General features: G+C 38.8%; 1 protein-coding gene across 13 annotated transcripts in view; it reads left to right on the top strand.

Annotated features, from left to right (window-relative positions):
- The window catches only part of BCL2L13 (BCL2 like 13), a 96075-nt gene extending 79172 nt beyond the window's left edge, over positions 1–16903 (top strand). For all 13 annotated transcript variants that reach the window (XM_042945391.1, XM_042945394.1, XM_042945387.1 and 10 more), the window contains one exon: positions 10336–16903. In XM_042945391.1, coding sequence (XP_042801325.1) covers positions 10336–11154 — 819 coding nt within the window. In that variant the 3' untranslated portion in view covers positions 11155–16903. The remainder of the gene's footprint in view (positions 1–10335) is intronic.
- Positions 16904–17980: the final 1077 nt, after the last annotated feature.

Here is a 17980-nt window from a genome sequence, read left to right as displayed (position 1 = left end):
TAATTTATAAAAGCATGGTCCCTAGAGGTAAACTGCCTGAGCTTAAATTTAGTTCCATGACTTTGAATGGATTACTTATCCTCCTCAGTTGATTCAGTTTTCTCATCTGTTAAATGGAAATAATAATAAGGCTTACCTCACAGAGTTGTGAGGTTTAAATAGATTAATATAAATAAAATCTTCAGAAGGGCAGATGATAAGAGTCACATAAGGGCTACCTATTGTTATTGACATCTTTGCAGGCTAAGTTCTCTTTGCAGGCTAAGAGGCCTTGGGGCAAGTTACTTAATCTTTCTGGGCTTTATCTATTTTTTTTTTTTTTAAAGATACAATTCTCTGATTCTTTGTGCATATTTAAACTCTGATAGTTGATCCAAATTAGTTTTGTTTTTGAGCACTTGAAGTTACTCCTTTTTGTTTTTTTAATCAATGGAACTAAAAAATATTTCCAACAATATAAATATTTTGTGCTAAAAATGATTTTAGATTGTTGGAATGGCTCTAATATTACCTGTAGATGTTAGTCTCTCCAATGCAGTAAATTTTATGTAAAGTATTATCCAGAGAAGTCTTTTATCTTTCAGTGAAAGCCTACTCTTCACTAATAACAGGAGTTGTTAAGAGAGAGGCCTCTATTTTTATATTTTTGCTTTATATGAATTGACCCCAGGAGTAAAAGTGTCAGTGTCAGTCTTTCATTAATGCTTCTCACATAAGAGCACAAAATTTTTGGTGAATCTTCATTAAAATGTCATGTTCCAAGTACAGAAATAAGTTATAAGATAGGGAAGGCCATAACAGCAAGGAACAAAACAATTAAGTCTGAATTGACTTCTGAGCAATATATTATTCCAAAGTTGTAATTTGACAGAATTATTGATCAAGGGAACAAAGAGTGTTCTAACTCTTTTGTTAGCTTTAAGCTGTTAAAAATAAAGCAAAATGTTTACAGTAAATTCTATTTCAGTTTGTTAACTTTTCCCTTATTTCTTCATGATGGAAGTTTTGAAATTTCCATTTCATTTGTTTTGGCTTACAGCCCTAAAGAAAAAGTAGCAAAGGTCTTTCTGAGGATTAAAATTTTTACCTTCTGTATTATGGTTCTTTTGTTTTTGCTTTTTTAATCAGTTCTTGCTATGAGAGTTTCTGTTTTTAGAAGTACAGATAAGTTAACTTGTTGAGAATTCTTATCAATGAGCACTTAAGACCGCTCTGACCTTTGAATAACCCTTCTGTTTGAAGAGCTTTGTAATTGTAGGCTGCTCTGTGAATCCAGCTGTACTGTACGTCTTTTGAAGCGGCACAAAAACAGATTACAGAATTTGTAGAGTGTGAACAGAATGAGAGCAGATGTGATTCTAAGACTAAGAATAAACAACGTGAGAAATTACATTCCTTATCTTCTAAATAATTCAGTTGGGAGGTAGGGGTGGTTAGAAGCAATTTTTTTTGAGGTTTTTAGATGAAAATTTGAAAATGTCCTTGGAAAGTGAACAAGAATATATTGTTTTTTGTTTTTTTAACGTTTATTTATTTCTGAGACAGGGAGAGACAGAGCATGAATGGGGGAGGGTCAGAGAGAAAGGGAGACACAGAATCCGAAACAGGCTCCAGGCTCTGAGCTGTCAGCACAGAGCCCGACGTGGGGCTCGAACTTACAGACCGCAAGATCATGACCTGAGCCAAAGTCGGATGCTTAACCGACTGAGCCACCCAGGCGCCCCAAGAATATATTGTTTTAGGTTGCTTGTAGTGGAATAACTGATGTTCTTTGACTATTTTCTGTAACTTTGAAATGCAATTTCTTTGAGAAAACGGTAGTTTTACTTGCTTCTTGGGGTGGCACACTGTGATTGGTTCATTTAGTGGCATAATTCTGTTAACTTTCTTTTCCAGTTTTTTCCTCTTCACTTAACAAAAAGAGTCCAGTTTAGTGTTTGTTTTTTTTTTTTAAGTTTTATTTATTTACTTTGAGAGAGAGAACGAGTGCAAGCCGGGAGGGCAGAGAGAGAGAGAATCCCAAGAAGCTGGCTCCTTGCTGTCAGCTCAGAGCCTGATGTGGGGCTCAAACTCAACAAACCGTGAGATCGTGACCTGAGCTGAAATCAAGAGTCGGATGCTTCACTGACTGAGCCACCCAGGCGTTCCAAGTACCCAGTTTTTAAATGTTGAGTTTCAATAGTGAAGAAAAAAAGATTTAATCTTAAGCAATGCCTCATTACCCTTCTTTTTAGCTACTTTGCAAGGCTTTGAAGGTTGAGGATTATAAAGCTGCTGAACCATACTTAGTTTCTCATTTGGAGATTTTGAGAAAGCAAATAAATAAACAAGTGTACTAAAGTCAATAGGGATAATTATGAACTTTGTGTTACTTTATACTATTACTACTCTTCTTTACTACCTTTTTCCCCTCCTTATAAACTTATTCTTTATATGAGCCTTTATTTCTGGTTTTCTTAAATGGAACTCCTTGAAGAGATGATTTAATAAACAGATAAACTTTTGAGTATATAAATTCTGTGGTAGGGCACCTGGGTGGCTCATTCGGTTAAGTGTCTAACTTTTGGTTTCAGCTCAGCTCAGGTCATGATCTCATGGTTCGTGGGATCAAGCCCTGTGTTGGGCTCTCTACCCTGACAGCTCAAAGCCTGCTTGGGATTCTATCTCTCCCTCTCTCTGCTCCTCCCACTTGCTCACACACTCTCTCTCAAATAAACATTTAAAAAATATATATATTTAATAAAAGAAAATTATATGGCAAAGAGAAATCCCTTTGTAATAAGTGTTAGAGGATTTGCATGACTAATTAGAATTGTGTTCTGGCAAAGAGATAGGTAAATACAGCTTTATTTTATTTTATTTTATTTTATTTTATTTTATTTTAATTTTATTTTTTTCTAGTAATCTCTACACCCAACGTAGGGCTCAAATCCAGCTCTGTTGTTCTCTCTTCTTTCTCTCTCTTTTTTTAAGATTTTATTTTTAAGGGTCACCTGGGTGGCTCATTTAAGCATCTGACTTTGGCTCAGGTCATGATCTCACAGTTCTTGAGTTCCAGCCCTGCCTTGGACTCTCTGTTGTCAGCACAGAGCCTGCTTCAGATCCTCTGTCCCTGTCTCTCTGCCCCTCCCTGCTCCTGCTTGCTCTCTCCCTCTCAAAAATAAATAAACATTAAAAAAAAATTGGGGGACTCCTGGGGGGCTCAATCGATTAAATGTCTGACTCTTGATTTTGGCTCAGGTTATGATCTCACAGTTTGTGAGTTCAAGCCCTGCTTCAGGCTCTGTGCTGACAGTACGGAGCCTGCTTGGGATTCTCTCTCTCCCCCTCACTCTCTGCCCCTCCCCCACCTCTCTTTCTGTCTCTCTCTCAAATAAATAAAACTTAAAAAAAAAAAGATTTTATTTTTAAGTAATCTCTACACCCAGTGTGGGTCTCAAATTTACAACCTTGGGATTAAGAGTTGCATGCTCCACCAACTGAACCAGCCAGATACCCCTGTTATTCTCTGTCTTCTAAGAAGCTTTCCATGAATCCCCAAATAAGTTTCTCTTCTTCTGTGTTTGTCTCCTTCACTAGGTTTTAAACTCTATTTTAAACTCTTTGGGGACAGAGATTATAATGTTTTGTCACTACCATTTATATAGCACAATTCCCAACAATGAGAAGCAAACTACTTTCAAGAATAGGAGAAATCAAGTATGACTCCCAAGTTTTTGGTTTAGCTGACTGGTGAAATGTTTTTTTATTTTTCATCTCTAAATTGGATTGCAGCATCAAAGAGACAGGAGGCTTTGGTGAAAAATAATGATTGCTTATATTAGAGTGATAGCAGAAAATGTTGAGAGGAAGGGAAAAATATATCTTGATATGTTAGGATACATTAAGAATAAATGTTTTGAGATATAGTTAGCACTTTATGATTAGATTAAATAGAGGGAGAGGAAGATGATGAGGTAGATGGTAGCCAAAATAAAGTTACTAACAATGGGATAAGATAGAGAAACAATGTAGAAGTGTTATTTGTAGTTTGTATTCTTCAGTAGGACAAGTAGTATCTCCTGGCAATCAGTAATTAATGACTTCTGCTGTTGGTGGGTATACAGTGTTTATGTGATGCATTTGGTTGCAAAGGGACTCTGTTATCATTCATTATTGATAAAGTCCCAGAACTGTTGAGTGGTTTTATATTACCATTGTACTGATGAAAATCTGAGAATTCAAAAGAGGTGAAATCCTATAAGATTATAGTTATGAAGGTCTCATTTAGATGCATTTTAAGCCTGGGAAAGGAATCCATATGAAGAACAGTACTAATGGCAGATCTTATTAAAAATAAAAAATAAGATTATTAACTAGCATAGACTACTGGTTACTTTAGTACTTTACCTCCTCTGTTTTCTTTAGTCTCAACCTTTTTTACAAGCATCCTTGCCCCCAATTAGTTATATTATTTTATTATTTTTTAAAAGTTTATTTATCTATTTTGAGAGAGAGAGAGAGAGAGAGCAGGAAAGGGGCAGAGAGAAAGAGAATCCCAAGCAGGCTCTGCACAGTCAGCTTGGAGTCCAGCGCAGGGCTCAGACTCAGACTGTGAGATCATAACCTGAGCCAAAACCAAAAGTCTGATGCTTAACCCACTGAACGACCTAGGCACCCTTGTGTTTTGTTTTGTTGAAGAGTAAAAGATAAAAGTCTTAACAGTTCAATAATAAAAAGACAATAGAATTTTAAAGTGGGAAAAAGAAATAGACATTGTTCCAGAGAAGATAAACAAATGGACAATAAGCAAATGAAAAGATGTTTAGTATCATTGGTCATTAGTGAGATGCAAATAAAGACCCAAATGAGATACCACCTCACATTCCTTAGGATGGCACTGATAAAAAAAAAAAAAAAAAAATGAAATGGTCAATAACAAGTGTTAGGATGTGGAGAAATTAGAACCCTTCTACATTGCTGGGGGGAATATAAAATGGTACAGTTGCTTTGAGAAATAGTTTGGCAGTTCCTCAGTAAATTAAACAGAATTACATGACCCAGCAGTTTCACTTGTAGCTATGTACTGAAAAGAATTGAAAATAGGTGGTCAAACAAAAACTTATATGTGGATATTCACAATCACCAAAGGGTGGAAATGTCAACCAACTGATGAATGTCAACCAACAACTGATGTCAACCAATTGATAAAACCCAAATGTTAACCAACTGATGAATTAATAAACAAAATGTGGTATATCCATTTAATGAACTACTGCAAAGCCACAGAAAGAAAGTGCTGATATACACTACAACATGGACGAACCTTGAAAACATGTGAAGTGACAGAACCTAAACATGAAAGGTCACGTATTGTATGATTCCATTTATATGTACTTCCCAGAATAGGCATATCTAGAGGCAGAGAATGATTAGTGGTTGCCAGGGGAAGGAGGAGGGGAGAATTGGGAGTGATTGTCAAAAGCTTTCTCTTTGAGATGGTGGAAATGTTCAGGAATTAAATAAAGTGGGGTGATGTTTGCACACATTGTGAATATACTAAGCACCGCTGAATTGCACACCTAAAAATGGTGAATGTTAGGTTATGTAATTTTATGAATGTGTTTCTCATGTATTAATAACTAAAAAAAGAATAAAAGATTTAAAAAAAAACACACCAGTTTCTAATGGTGTTCTAATATGCCCTGCCCTTTGTTTTAGGGACATGTACAAAAGATATTCAGGAGATCCTCTTCATCTGACTCAAATTATTTCACAGCTCATGTTGAGATTGTTGAATGTCCACTAATCTCAAGTTTCTAGGAAGCAGCAGACCACAATTTATATGTAACAGTCTTTTAAAAAAATGGAGATAGATTTATTATTTTCAAATAGATTAAAAAAATTTTTTATACAAAGTCATGATCATTGTAAAAAATTTATAGAATACACACTTTTCTTATAGTTCTGTCCCACAGAAATAAGCTGTATATTGGTTTGATGTATACTATTATAATTAAAAAAATAATTTTTTTTAATGTTTATTTATTTTTGAGAGAGCGCAAACAGGAAAAGGGCAGAGAGAGAGACACAGATCCGAAGCAGGCTCCATGTTCTGAGCTGTCAGCACAAAGTCTGACGCAGAGTTCAAACTCATGAACTGCAAGATCATGACCTGAGCCAAAATCAGACGCTTAACCAACTGAGCCACCCAGGCACCCTTATACTATTGTAATTTTCTAAAGAGAGATTTTTACTTTCCAGTTTTGTGATACCTCTATTTAGGAGAGATGAGGAAGGAGGAAAAAGTGTGTTAATAACCTTTTTGTACCCAAGGAAGGGTATTGTTTCAAATTGCTTTTAGTTTTAAAATTTTTTCAGTCTATGTGACTTTCTCCCACCACCACACCAAAAACAGTAGCAAAAAAACAATGACAACAAAAACAATAATAATGAAAAAACAGCATAATTTATTGATTGCTTACTATGTACAAGGTTCTGTGCTAAGCACGATAAATACTATATCTAAGTTTTGTTATAAAACTTACCAAGGCATTCATATTCCATTTATGAATAAATTGAAGTTTAAATGGTTAAGCAAAGGGGCGCCTGGGTGGCTTAGTTAAGCGTCCAACTTTGGCTCAGGTCCTGATCTCCCGGTTCATGGATTTGAGCCCTGCATGGGCCTCTGTGCTGACAGCTCCGAGCCTGGAATCTGCTTCAGATTCTGTGTCTTCCTCGCTCTCTGCCCCTACCGCCCCCCCCCCCCCGCCCGCCACCAAAATAAATAAACATTAAAATTTTTTTTTTAATGGTTAAGCAAGCAAGGCCTTCAGATATACACATCTGGTATGTGTGGAGCTGGGGTTCAAACCAGTTCTTTTTTCCTACAAATACTGTATTTTTAATTACTCCACTGTTGTATCTCTCTGCGTATGTTCGTTCACAGACTATCCCTGATGACCTCTAGGGCTTCCTAAGGAGATTGAAACAAGGGTTGAGGTGGAACGTGGGGCAGTTAGAATCTTGATATTATGATCATGTTATTTGTTTAGTTGCTTTTCTGGTTTCTTTTTATGTAGGGCTAATAGAGGGACTACTGGTTTATATTAGAGCCTTAATGTATGCAGAAAGCTTTCAGTTTTTAAAAAAATTTTTTTTTAATGTTTTTTAATTTATTTTTGAGACAGAGACAGAGCATGAGCAGGGGAGGGGCAGAGAGAGGAGGAGACACAGAATCTGAAGCCGACTCCAGGCTCTGAGCTGTCAGCACAGAGCCTGACGTGGGGCTTAAACTCACAGAGTGTGAGATCATGACCAGAGCTGAAGTTGGACGCTCAACCTACTGAGCCACCCAGGTGCCCCCCGAGAGCTTTCAGTTTTGATTGAAGAATAAAATTATTCTACTTCCTATGAATAGCAGCTATAATCACAAAATAAAACAGGAATTAATTTGCTTTACATACTCTATTCAAACTCTCTGCAGCATTTATGAGTGTCACCCAGACTTTTTGTGAAGCTTTCTTTAGGTCTTTATGAACATTACCCTCCATTAGTTCTCTCTTCCTCTAGGTTCCGCTATCATCCTGTGCATATACCTGTCTTAAAGCTTTCTGTATCATACTGAAATTATTCATATGTCAGTTTTCACATCTAGACGGTGAATTTTTTTTTAATAAATTTTTTATTTTAAGTAGGCTCCATGCTCTGTTGAATTCAACGACCCTGAGATCAAGAGACGGGTGCTCTACCAACTGAGCCAGCCAGGCGCCCCTGACATTATTTATTTTTATTGCTTTTGTGTCAAGACTCTTGCTAAAGAGAGAAGCAAGAGTCTTACATTTCTGGTGTTCCTCTGGCCACTGCTCTCAAGTCATTTTAAAGTGGAGCTGTGATTGTCCTTGTGTAGCTAAAACACTTCATTGACCATTTCCTGTTGAATAAAGTCCATATTTCTTAGTTCTCTGTCAGGTTTTCCAGGGTCCCTTTCCTAATGGAAATTTCTATTCTTCATGTACACTGTACACTACTCCCACTGGGTTACATACTGTTACCCTTTTTTATTATTTATTTATTTATTTTTATTTTTAAAAATTTATTTATTTTTGGGGCGCCTGGGTGGCGCTTGAGCGTCTGACTTCGGCTCAGGTCATGATCTCGCGGTTTGTGAGTTCGGGCCCCGCGTTGGGCTGTGTGCTGACAGCTTGGAGCCTGCAGCCTGCTTTGAATTCTGTATCTTCCTCTCTCTCTGCCCCTCCCCTGCTCATGCTCTGTCTCTCTCTGTATCTCAAAAGTAAATAAATGTTAAAAAAATTTTTTTAATTTATTTTTTAATTTCTATCCAAGTTAGTTAGCAAATAGTGGAACAATGATTTCAGGAGTAGATTCCTTAATGCCCCTTACCCATTTAGCCCATCCCCACCTTCCACAAGCCCTCCAGCAACTCTGTTTGTTCTCCATATTTAAGAGTCTCTTATGTTTTGTCCCCCTCCCTGTTTTTATATTATTTTTGCTTCCTTTCCCTTATATTCATCTGTTTTGTATCTTAAGGTCCTTATATGAGTGAAGTCATATGATACTTTTCTTTCTCTGACTAATTTCGCTTAGCATAATACCCTCTAGTTCCATCCATGTGGTTACAAATGGCAAGATTTCATTCCTTTTGATTGCTGAGTAATACTCCATTGTATATATACACATCTTCTTTATCCATTCATCCATCAATGGACATTTGGGCTCTTTCCATACTTTGGCTATTGTTGAAGTGCTGCAATAAACATGGGGGTACATGTGCCCTTTCAAAACAGCATACCTGTATCCCTTGGATAAATACCTAGTAGTGCAATTGCTGGGTTTTAGGGTAGTTCTATTTTTAATATTTTGAGGAACCTCCATACAGTTTTCCAGAGTGGCTGCACCAGTTTGCATTCCCACCAGCAGGGCAAAAGAGATCCTCTTTCTCCACATCCTCGCCAACATCTGTTGTTGCCTGAGTTGTTAATGTTAGCCATTCTGACAGGTGTGAAGTGGTATCTCACTCTGGTTTTGATTTGTATTTCCCTGATGATGAGTGACGTTGAACATCTTTTCATGTGTCAGTTGGCCTTCTGGATGTCTTCTTTGGAGAAGTGTCTATTCAAGCCTTTTGCCCATTTCTTCACTGGATTATTTGTGTTTTGGGTGTTGAGTTTGATAAGGTCTTTATAGATTTTGGATACTAACCCTTTATCTGATATGTCATTTGCAAATATCTTCTCCCATTCCGTTGATTGCCCTTTAGTTTTGCTGATTGTTTCCTTTGCTGTGCAGACTAGAGGTTTTTATTTTGATGAGGTCCCGATAGTTCATTTTTGATTGGGTTTCCCTTGCCTCTGGAGACGTGTTGAGTAAGAAATTGCTGCAGCCAAGGTCCCAAAGAGGTTTTTGCCTGCTTTCTCCTCAAGGATTTTGATGGCTTCCTGTCTTATTACATTTAGGTCTTTCATCCATTTTGAGTTTATTTTTGTGTATTGTGTAAGAAAGTGGTCCAGGTTCACTTTTCTGCATGTTGCTGTCCAGTTTTCCCAGTACTTGCTGAAGAGACTGTTTTTATTCCATTGGATATTCTTTCCTACTGTCAGAAATTAGTTGGCCATACATTTGTGGGTTAATTTCTGGGTTCTGTATTCTATTCCATTGATCTGAGTGTCTGTTTTTGTGACATCCTCTTTTTTATATTTATACACTTTTGCGGGTATTGTGTCTTGCCCATGGTTTTCACCATAGACTCTGACCCATTCTCCTGATAGTCACTGTAAATGCTGGTTTCTCCACAAAGCTCTCAGGCATCTCCCTGACTGCTGCAGCCTCCACCAGAAGAAGTTGCCATCTCTCCAGCTGAACTCTTACTAGCACTTGGACTGCCGGATAGCATTGCCTTACTAAGTGATAAATTCCTTGAGAGCAAGTTTCTTGCCTTTGTTTTCTCTGCTATTTTGCATTAATTATTGCATTGTATATATATACACATCGAATTGAATATAAAAATCACATTTTGGTTTTTTAGTTTCAAGGAAGTTGGTCAGAGGACTATCTTGTTAAAAATTCTTCCTCTGAGGACACTTGTTGGGATGAGCACTGGGTGTTGTATGTAAGCGAATTTAACAATATATTATATTCATAAAAAAATGAATAAAAGAAAAAAATTCTTCCTCTTTATTGGTCTACAGGTAAATGCATTCAATCCAGAAATTACATAGCTGTAAACAATGTGTTTATTCCTAGAACTTCAGTTTGGGAAAGAATTTTTATCCAGATTTATATTTATTTTAAATATATTTACCATTCTTTGTATTGACTCTCTTCCTTCTCTTCTAGGGCACTGTCTTTAACCTTGAATCAGAGGAGGAGGAATACCCTGGAATCGCTGCAGAAGATAGCAATGACATTTATATCCTGCCCAGTGACAACTCTGGACAAGTCAGTCCTCCAGAGTCTCCTACTGTGACCACTTCTTGGCAGTCAGAGAGCTTACCTGTTTCACTCTCAGCCAGTCAGAGTTGGCACACAGAAAGCCTACCAGTGTCCCTAGGTCCTGAGTCCTGGCAACAGATTGCAATGGATCCTGAAGAAGTCAAAAGCTTAGATAGCAATGGGGCTGGAGAGAAGAGCGAGAACAATTCTTCTAATTCTGACATTGTGCATGTGGAAAAAGAAGAAATACCTGAAGGTGTGGAAGAGGCTGCTGTGGCATCTGTAGTCTTGCCAACCAAGGAGCTGCAGGAGGCATTCCCTGAAGCACCTGCTCCCTTGCTTCCGCATATCACTGCTACTTCCGTGCTGGAGGTGAGGGAACCTGACACAGAAGCGATTGCAGTTGAGAAAGTCAGCCCTGCTACATCGTTGTTTGTGGAACTTGATGAAGAAGAGAACTTGATGAAGACAAAAGCAGCAGCAGTTGAATCTGTTGAACTAGAAGAGGAAGTGATCCCTGCACTGGAACCCACAGAAACACTGCTGAGTGAAAAGGAGATGCATGTAAAGAGAGAGAGTCTTCAAGAAGGGCCCTCCCCTGCTGCAGAAGAGAAGGCCTTCCCCCTGTCTGAGGGCAAGTCTATACTGCTGTTTGGAGGGGCCGCCGCTGTTGCCATCCTGGCAGTGGCAGTTGGGGTAGCACTGGCTCTGAGAAAGAAATAGCAGATCTTTCAGAAGAGAAAGAAGACAAAAAATATGTAAAGTCTTAGCTGTACTGACTGAATTGGATCCACCAACAACTGATTGGACATTTGTGGAACACTCTGGGATAATGGGGGACTTCTGCTCAACAAGGCATAAATCGATCCACATAGTAGGGCTTGAGGTAGAGGGCATTCACGTTTGTCTGTTAAGTTCCAAGGGCCGTGGCTCATGCTCAATTCAGAATCTCTTGAGTAAAGTACTCCCTCTAGAACAGGGTTTCTCAACCTTGCCATCAATGACATCATGATTAATCCTATGTTGTAGGGGGCTGTCCTGTGCACTGTAGGATGTTTAGCAACATCTCTGGCCTCTACCCACTAAATATCAGTAGCACCGTTCCCCCAGTTGTGACAACCAAAAATGTCTCCCAACATTGCCAAATGTCCCCTGGGGGCAAAATTGTTCCCGTTGAGAGCCACAGCTTTAGAGGGAGAGGGTTAATTTAAGAGAATCTGCGATAGAAATTCCTAGGCCAACAGGGCTTAGCTGTGGGCTCCTCAGCTACTGATTTGTTCCTGCCCTTGGAAGTTCATCTTTCCTGACCAACATGCTGTGTTTTGCAGCCATTCCTTTGTGGATCTTCTTTTTTCCCCCACCTTCTTAGTCCTGTAGCGTGAGGGTGCTCTTCCCTTATGTCTCTGCTGCCTCTCAGGTACTGCACTGTTCCTCTTCACCCCCACGTTCTTTGTTAAAATCCCACGGGAGAGCACTTGCTCTGTGCCCACTAAGTCCCTGATGCTTCCTACAGCTCCACCTTGTAAAGATGTTACCTTTAGTAATCTTTAAAAAAAATAAATATAACAGAGACCTAGGGCTCCCTGCCTGTGAATGCAAAGGCAAGTAACTGGCTAAAGAGGGACATTTGTCTCATTTAGAAGCAGAAGGATGACTTAGATGGCCTGTCAAAGTCTCTTCTGGCCCTTTTGTGTATGGCCACCCTATGGAGCTTATGGTTACTCGCTAGCAGCATCTCTGTTGCTGGATGGTCACTGTCTAGAACCTGCATTAGTGTGTTTTCCCTTTATCTGGCCTAGTCTTCTTACTGGTCAGCCAGCTTCTCTGTGGTCTTTTGCCATGTGATAAGGATGTTAATACTTGGGCTTACAGACCAACTGAATCATAACTCTTATTAAATACAGAAGGTCTCCTAAATACCATTGAAATAAAAAGTAGTAAAAGAGAAGCTTGACTTTCTTGAGGCTACCCTCGAGATTTTAGTTTGGCTTTCAGAGTTCAAGAATTAGACTTCTTCCCTGAACTCTTTACAGTCCAAATGCCAGAGTGATAAACAAAATGATTCTAATCAGTATGTGCTAGTTGAGAATCAGTGTAATTTTCTTTCATCTGGCTGATCCCATCCCTAAAGCAGGGGGGGGTGGAACCATGTCTTTTCATGCCTGAGGATCACAGTGTCACTATGCAAGACACACATGCTTGATACAGGTCATCTCAGATTTATCTTAGTAAATGTAACAAATTACTTTTTAGATCCTGAAATTTGTAATAAAATTACTTTACTATCCTGATCACCAAAACTTGACGTTTTAAATGTGCTTTCTTTTTTAAATTTATTTTTTAAAATTAAATCTTCTCCCTAAAGCAATACTATTTAAAAGCTGGTCAAGGAAAGGTCTGAAGTGTGTTTGTCTATTCAGCTTTATCATGCACTGTATCTGTATGTTCTGAGTTGTAGCGTCTTAGGGAGTGATATTTTTAAGGGTTTTGGTGCACCTTGATTAGTGTAGCTAGAGAAGAGGTGGGAGGATGGGAATTAATGTAGTAAAGATGGTTTTCACTCCTTGGACTCTGACAGTTGGCTCCGACATTGGGGTTTCTCTGTATTCTAGTTCCTACTTTTGTGTTTGCATAGGATAAGAGCACACTGGTGAGTTATCCTGATTTTTTTTTTTCTCTTTTATAATAAAATATTTTCCTTCCAGTGTTGACACTTTTAAACTCCGGAGCCCAAACCCATTAGCTGAACACATTTAAGCACTAATAGAAACCGGGTTTACTTCTGAGCTACTACAAGGAGATCTGTGGCTTAGGATATTTGGGTCTGTGTTCTCCACTAAAGGAAAGACTGAGACATGTGATAGGATGCTGCCACGTGCTGGTTTATTTTCCTATCTGTTGAACATTAACCCAAAGTGATTTGGCCAATTGCCTCTTGCTGGGTAATGGTTAATACTCTTTTCCATTGGCTTTCTCTAGGTTGAATCATTGATAGTTCTGAATAATAGAGTGTGTCAGGGTGCCTGTTGCTTCTTCACTTCCTTATCCTCTGCCTCTGGCACTGGAGGGGAAATACCCTAATGAGGACTGCTGCTTACAGCAGTTCCTGTTTTTTGCTTATTAAAAAAAATTATTTCTCAGCCTCCCACCTCCCTCGTTTTTGGTGGGGCTGGTAGTCAGAGGCCATTTCTTCTCCCCCATGCCTCCCCAACTTACATTACATCTAAATCTAAGGTAAAAAGGCAGATTAGGGATAAATCTCACTTGCTTATGGAACTCAAATGTGGAATTGAGTATCACCATTTATCATTCCTCATTCTTTAAACTATTGAGCAAAAGTTTGTATTAGTAAGTTTTCTAGATTTCTTCTTAATTGCTTTATAGACTGTAATGATTTCTGAAAACTTGGTAAAAAACCAATGAAGGTTTCTTGAGAAAAATACCAGAATTAAAGAATGCCACTTTATCGTCTTTGTATTAAAATAATAATTCTGAGCCAATAGAAATCAGTGTCTACAGTGTGCCTTACAGGGACTCTTGTATCATCATTGCCCTCTAGAAAGCTTTCTAGAAAATGAAAAGCAACTGTTGACCATCTGGTTCACACGTTCACCACACAAAGGCATCCTTGATACCTCCTCTCACCTATGTTTCTGTACCATCTCTTATATCAAAATGCAGCTACTTGACTGGGTCTGTCCTGGGGGAATAAACAATGAACCCAGGAATGTGGTTTTTTGGAAGTACAGCTACCATTAATTTCTTGTGGAAATCAATTTCCCCAGCCTTCATGCTAATTCCCTCTAATAATACAAAAGTAATGCCTGCTCTTTGCCTTTTTCTCTAAAAGGCATGATGTGGACAAATGTCATACCCACAGAATCTTAAAATTATTTTGAGAGGTCTTATAGAAATAAAAGGTACTACAGGTAAAATTTGAGTTGGTGATCATATTTCATAGAGGGCCTGTAGACTATTTGATTACCTTTACAGAAACAGATTCTGGCCTCTGAACTGATTTCCTCACAAATCCCCTTGTCTGCAGTTTTGTTTTCTGCGGTTCAGTTACCGGCAGTCAGCCGTGGCCCAGAAGCAGATGATCCTTACTCCCATATCCTGAGGTCAGTAGTAGCCTAATGGTTCATCACAGTGCCTGCATCGCTCACCTCACTCATCTCATAGCGTAGGCATTTTGTCATCTCATGTCCTCATGAGGGTATTAGTATAATAAGATAGTTTGAGAGGAAGACCACATTCACAGAACTCATCACAGTATATTATCTTAATTCTATTTTCTTGTTAATGTCTACTATGCCTAATTTATAAACTAACTTTACCATAGATATGTATGTGTGGGGGGAAAAAAATACATAGGGCTCAGTATTCTCCGTGGTTTCAGGCATCCACTGGGGAGGATGAGGGGGCGCTACTGTATCTCATTTAAAGCCTCAGCAACACCATGCCAGAAAAATGTAGCTTCTCTGGAGGAACGAGATCTGCCATTAGTGACAACCCATTACAGCATTCGTCACTGAGGAGGTTCAACTGTGAGATGGGTTTCAGTTTAGGGTGCATATTTTTCTGTATTAGAGTATCCTTTTCCTTAAAAAGTGTGGGTCATTATAATTTTAACAATAGTTGAACATTTACAATTTGCCAGAGATTGTTCTTGTGCACCATCATGTACCTTATTCCACCTTCACAGTTGCAATGGCTATTCATAGTCCTCATCCCCAGCTTACGCTGTGAAGAGACCTACTTGGAGTTTAATGACTTTTCAAAAGCCACCTAGCATGGGAGAGGAAAAGGTGACTGGATTTTTCTGACTCCAAGTCTAGTGCTTTTCTCGGTTTTTACCATGTTTATGACACTGCCAAGCAGGATTGGTAGGCTCTCTACAAATGGTTGTGCCAATCATGGACTGCACAAGGGCAACCAGGCGCACCAGACTGTGCCCTGGAAGAAAGGGAGTTTTTTTTCTTGATTTGTACAACGGTTCCATCTGGCCTAATCTAAAATTTGAGCATGTTCTACAGAAATAGGAGTGAAGGTTATGTCCAGAGTTATTCCGAACTTGTAGGATTTTCTCTTCGTGAATGTGATGCCTTGTGGCTAAAGAATGTGCAGTTATTGTTGGTATGGATCTTTATCTTTTTTAGTGTGTCACATAAGTACTTCTGCTTATAAACAAGAGTAAGGCAGTCTGACCCAGGAATCATCACCAAATGACTTGAAGACAGCGCCTTGATGCTTTCTCTTCCCTTTCCTCTATTTTTCCCCCCTGCCTATGCCATGGGTTGTGAAGTGGGATGAGATGAAGTGGATACCGCCAGTCATTGGCCTCTCAACATTCGAGAGGTGACTGACTTGAGAGCTGGCAAGGTACAGCCACAGACACATCTTGCTCAGAAGCTGACACTAGATAACTTTCCAGTGAAACATCTCAGTTCCACAGTACACTGGGGCCTTGGCTGTAGGATACCTGTTTCTTAAAATTTAGTCACTATTTCTTAGTTACCTCATACATAGAACTCCATAGAGAGTAGAAACGGTCATGAAACTAAAATATGAAGACATCCTGGTCTTCCCTTTATTTACATAAGACTAGCCTGTGGCTGGCCATGTTCCTGTGAATTTAAACCATCAGGGCCCTCCCGATGTTTATGTTTACACTGCAGTAGCTCTAGCCAGGCAGCTGCTTCATCGTAAGCTCAGGTAGGAGATGTTCTCAGGGATATTTGCAAGGCCTTGTAATAAGTTAAAAAGTAGCAGCTGGTTTAAGGTGATCTTTGCCCCCTTCTCAAACTTCTAAGGGGAAATTTTATAGTGATCTTGCTCAGTGAGTGTTTTTTTGCACCACCAGAAGAAATTGGTTAATCAGTATATTGTTATGAACAAAAGTTTTGACATTTTACTACTGTTTGTTCCAGGAATAAAAGGAAGTTGAAATACAATCTTCCCTGTTACGGAGTCTGGAATAACTTGGTTCCTGATTTTTAGCAAGACAATTGTATTACATAGGTTGGTCCTTGGCCAGCACCAAAGGAAAAGATAGAATCTGTGTATTTTTCCAGCTATCTTAGGCTTTCATTTCTCTTTTCCTTTACATTAAAAGTGCCTCTCTCTACCTCATTCCTTGACTGAGTTCAATTTATTATTGGTTCTAATGCTCTCATCTCCTCAAAATTACTGGAATTAAATGGTAATTTTGGTAACACAGGCATTTTACTTAAGTGCATGTATTTACTTTCTCTGTATGAATTTCCATTAGCTCTCCTAACAACTCTGATTTGCTCACCTTATTTGTGGTTTATTCTGGCTCCTCCTTTTTCCCTCCTGTTATCTGCCTTTTGGCCAATCTACTCTTCATCAGGGGAAAAGAACAAAATTCAAATCTATGAATTGTGCTGTTAGAAGCAGTGTGTTGGGGAGAATACATTGGAGGTTGAAATAAAGTGAGATCTGAAGATAATTGATGGACGACTCTTTGTATTCACATGGTAATCTTATGCCTTGGACTTCAGAGGGATCATTTCAGATAATCTTGGGGTCTTGACAGGTACACACTTATTTGCTTTGCCTTCAGGTTCTGAAAACATGATCTTAACATTCAAAGGACACTCCATATTCAGGTTCCCAGTCAGCAGTGAAATTGTTGGAAAATAAAAGGCTCTGGTGCTATGACCCTTTAAGGTAGCCCTGAGCATCTCAGCAGTTAGTGCTGGATCCTAAGTGGTGAGATCAGGAATGATTTGACCTTCAGACTATACCAGATAATCCACCTGACTTTCAGATATGCCAAGCAGCTTCTGGAGAAGAAAGCTTTTCACTTTTTATTCATTTAAGAATCCAGCCTTGTTAAGCTGCTAGAGGTGAGGCAAGAATTTTTTTTTTTTTAATGTATTTACTTATTTTAAGAGAGACAATGTGAGTGGGGGGAGAGGGGGAAGACCACAGAGAGGGGGAGAATCCCAAGGGGCTCCAGACAGCACAGAGCCCAATGCGGGGCTCGAACTCACAAAACTGTGAGTTCGATCATGACCTGAGCTGAGATCAAGAGTTGGACATTTAAGCGACTGAGCCACCCAGGTGCCCCAGAAAACTTTCTATATTTAACCAAGGAATTTCCATTGCTTAATTCAAATATTTAAAACAACAGGATGAAACACATTCTCTAAATTAAAAAAAAACTTTGTTATATCCATGATGAGTAAAATCCACCAACTTCCAGGATATGTGTCAGTCATTCTGGCTGGGATGTGCTCAAGACTGGGAACATTCGTTTTTGATACAGTGGACTCTTTTCATAATGCTGGTTTGGGGACAAGAAGGTGATAATTTTGCCTCATGGCTGGGAAAGTCTAACTTGGTCTGAAAAAATTTACACCAACACGTGTGTATAAGTTGTATGAAAATGGTGGCCTACTGTATCAATTTAAGCAAAACTGGCAGATAAAGATGTGAAAAGTTGTAAGTATTATAAGAGATAGTCTGGAATTATCTGTCGTTTTTAGAGCTCTTTTTTTCTTCCATTAGAGTTGACTTCGTA

This window comes from Panthera leo, chromosome B4, assembly GCF_018350215.1.
Source record: "Panthera leo isolate Ple1 chromosome B4, P.leo_Ple1_pat1.1, whole genome shotgun sequence".
NCBI lineage: Eukaryota > Metazoa > Chordata > Mammalia > Carnivora > Felidae > Panthera > Panthera leo.
Note: the sequence above shows the minus strand (reverse complement) of the source record. Positions and strands in the feature narration are given on the sequence as shown.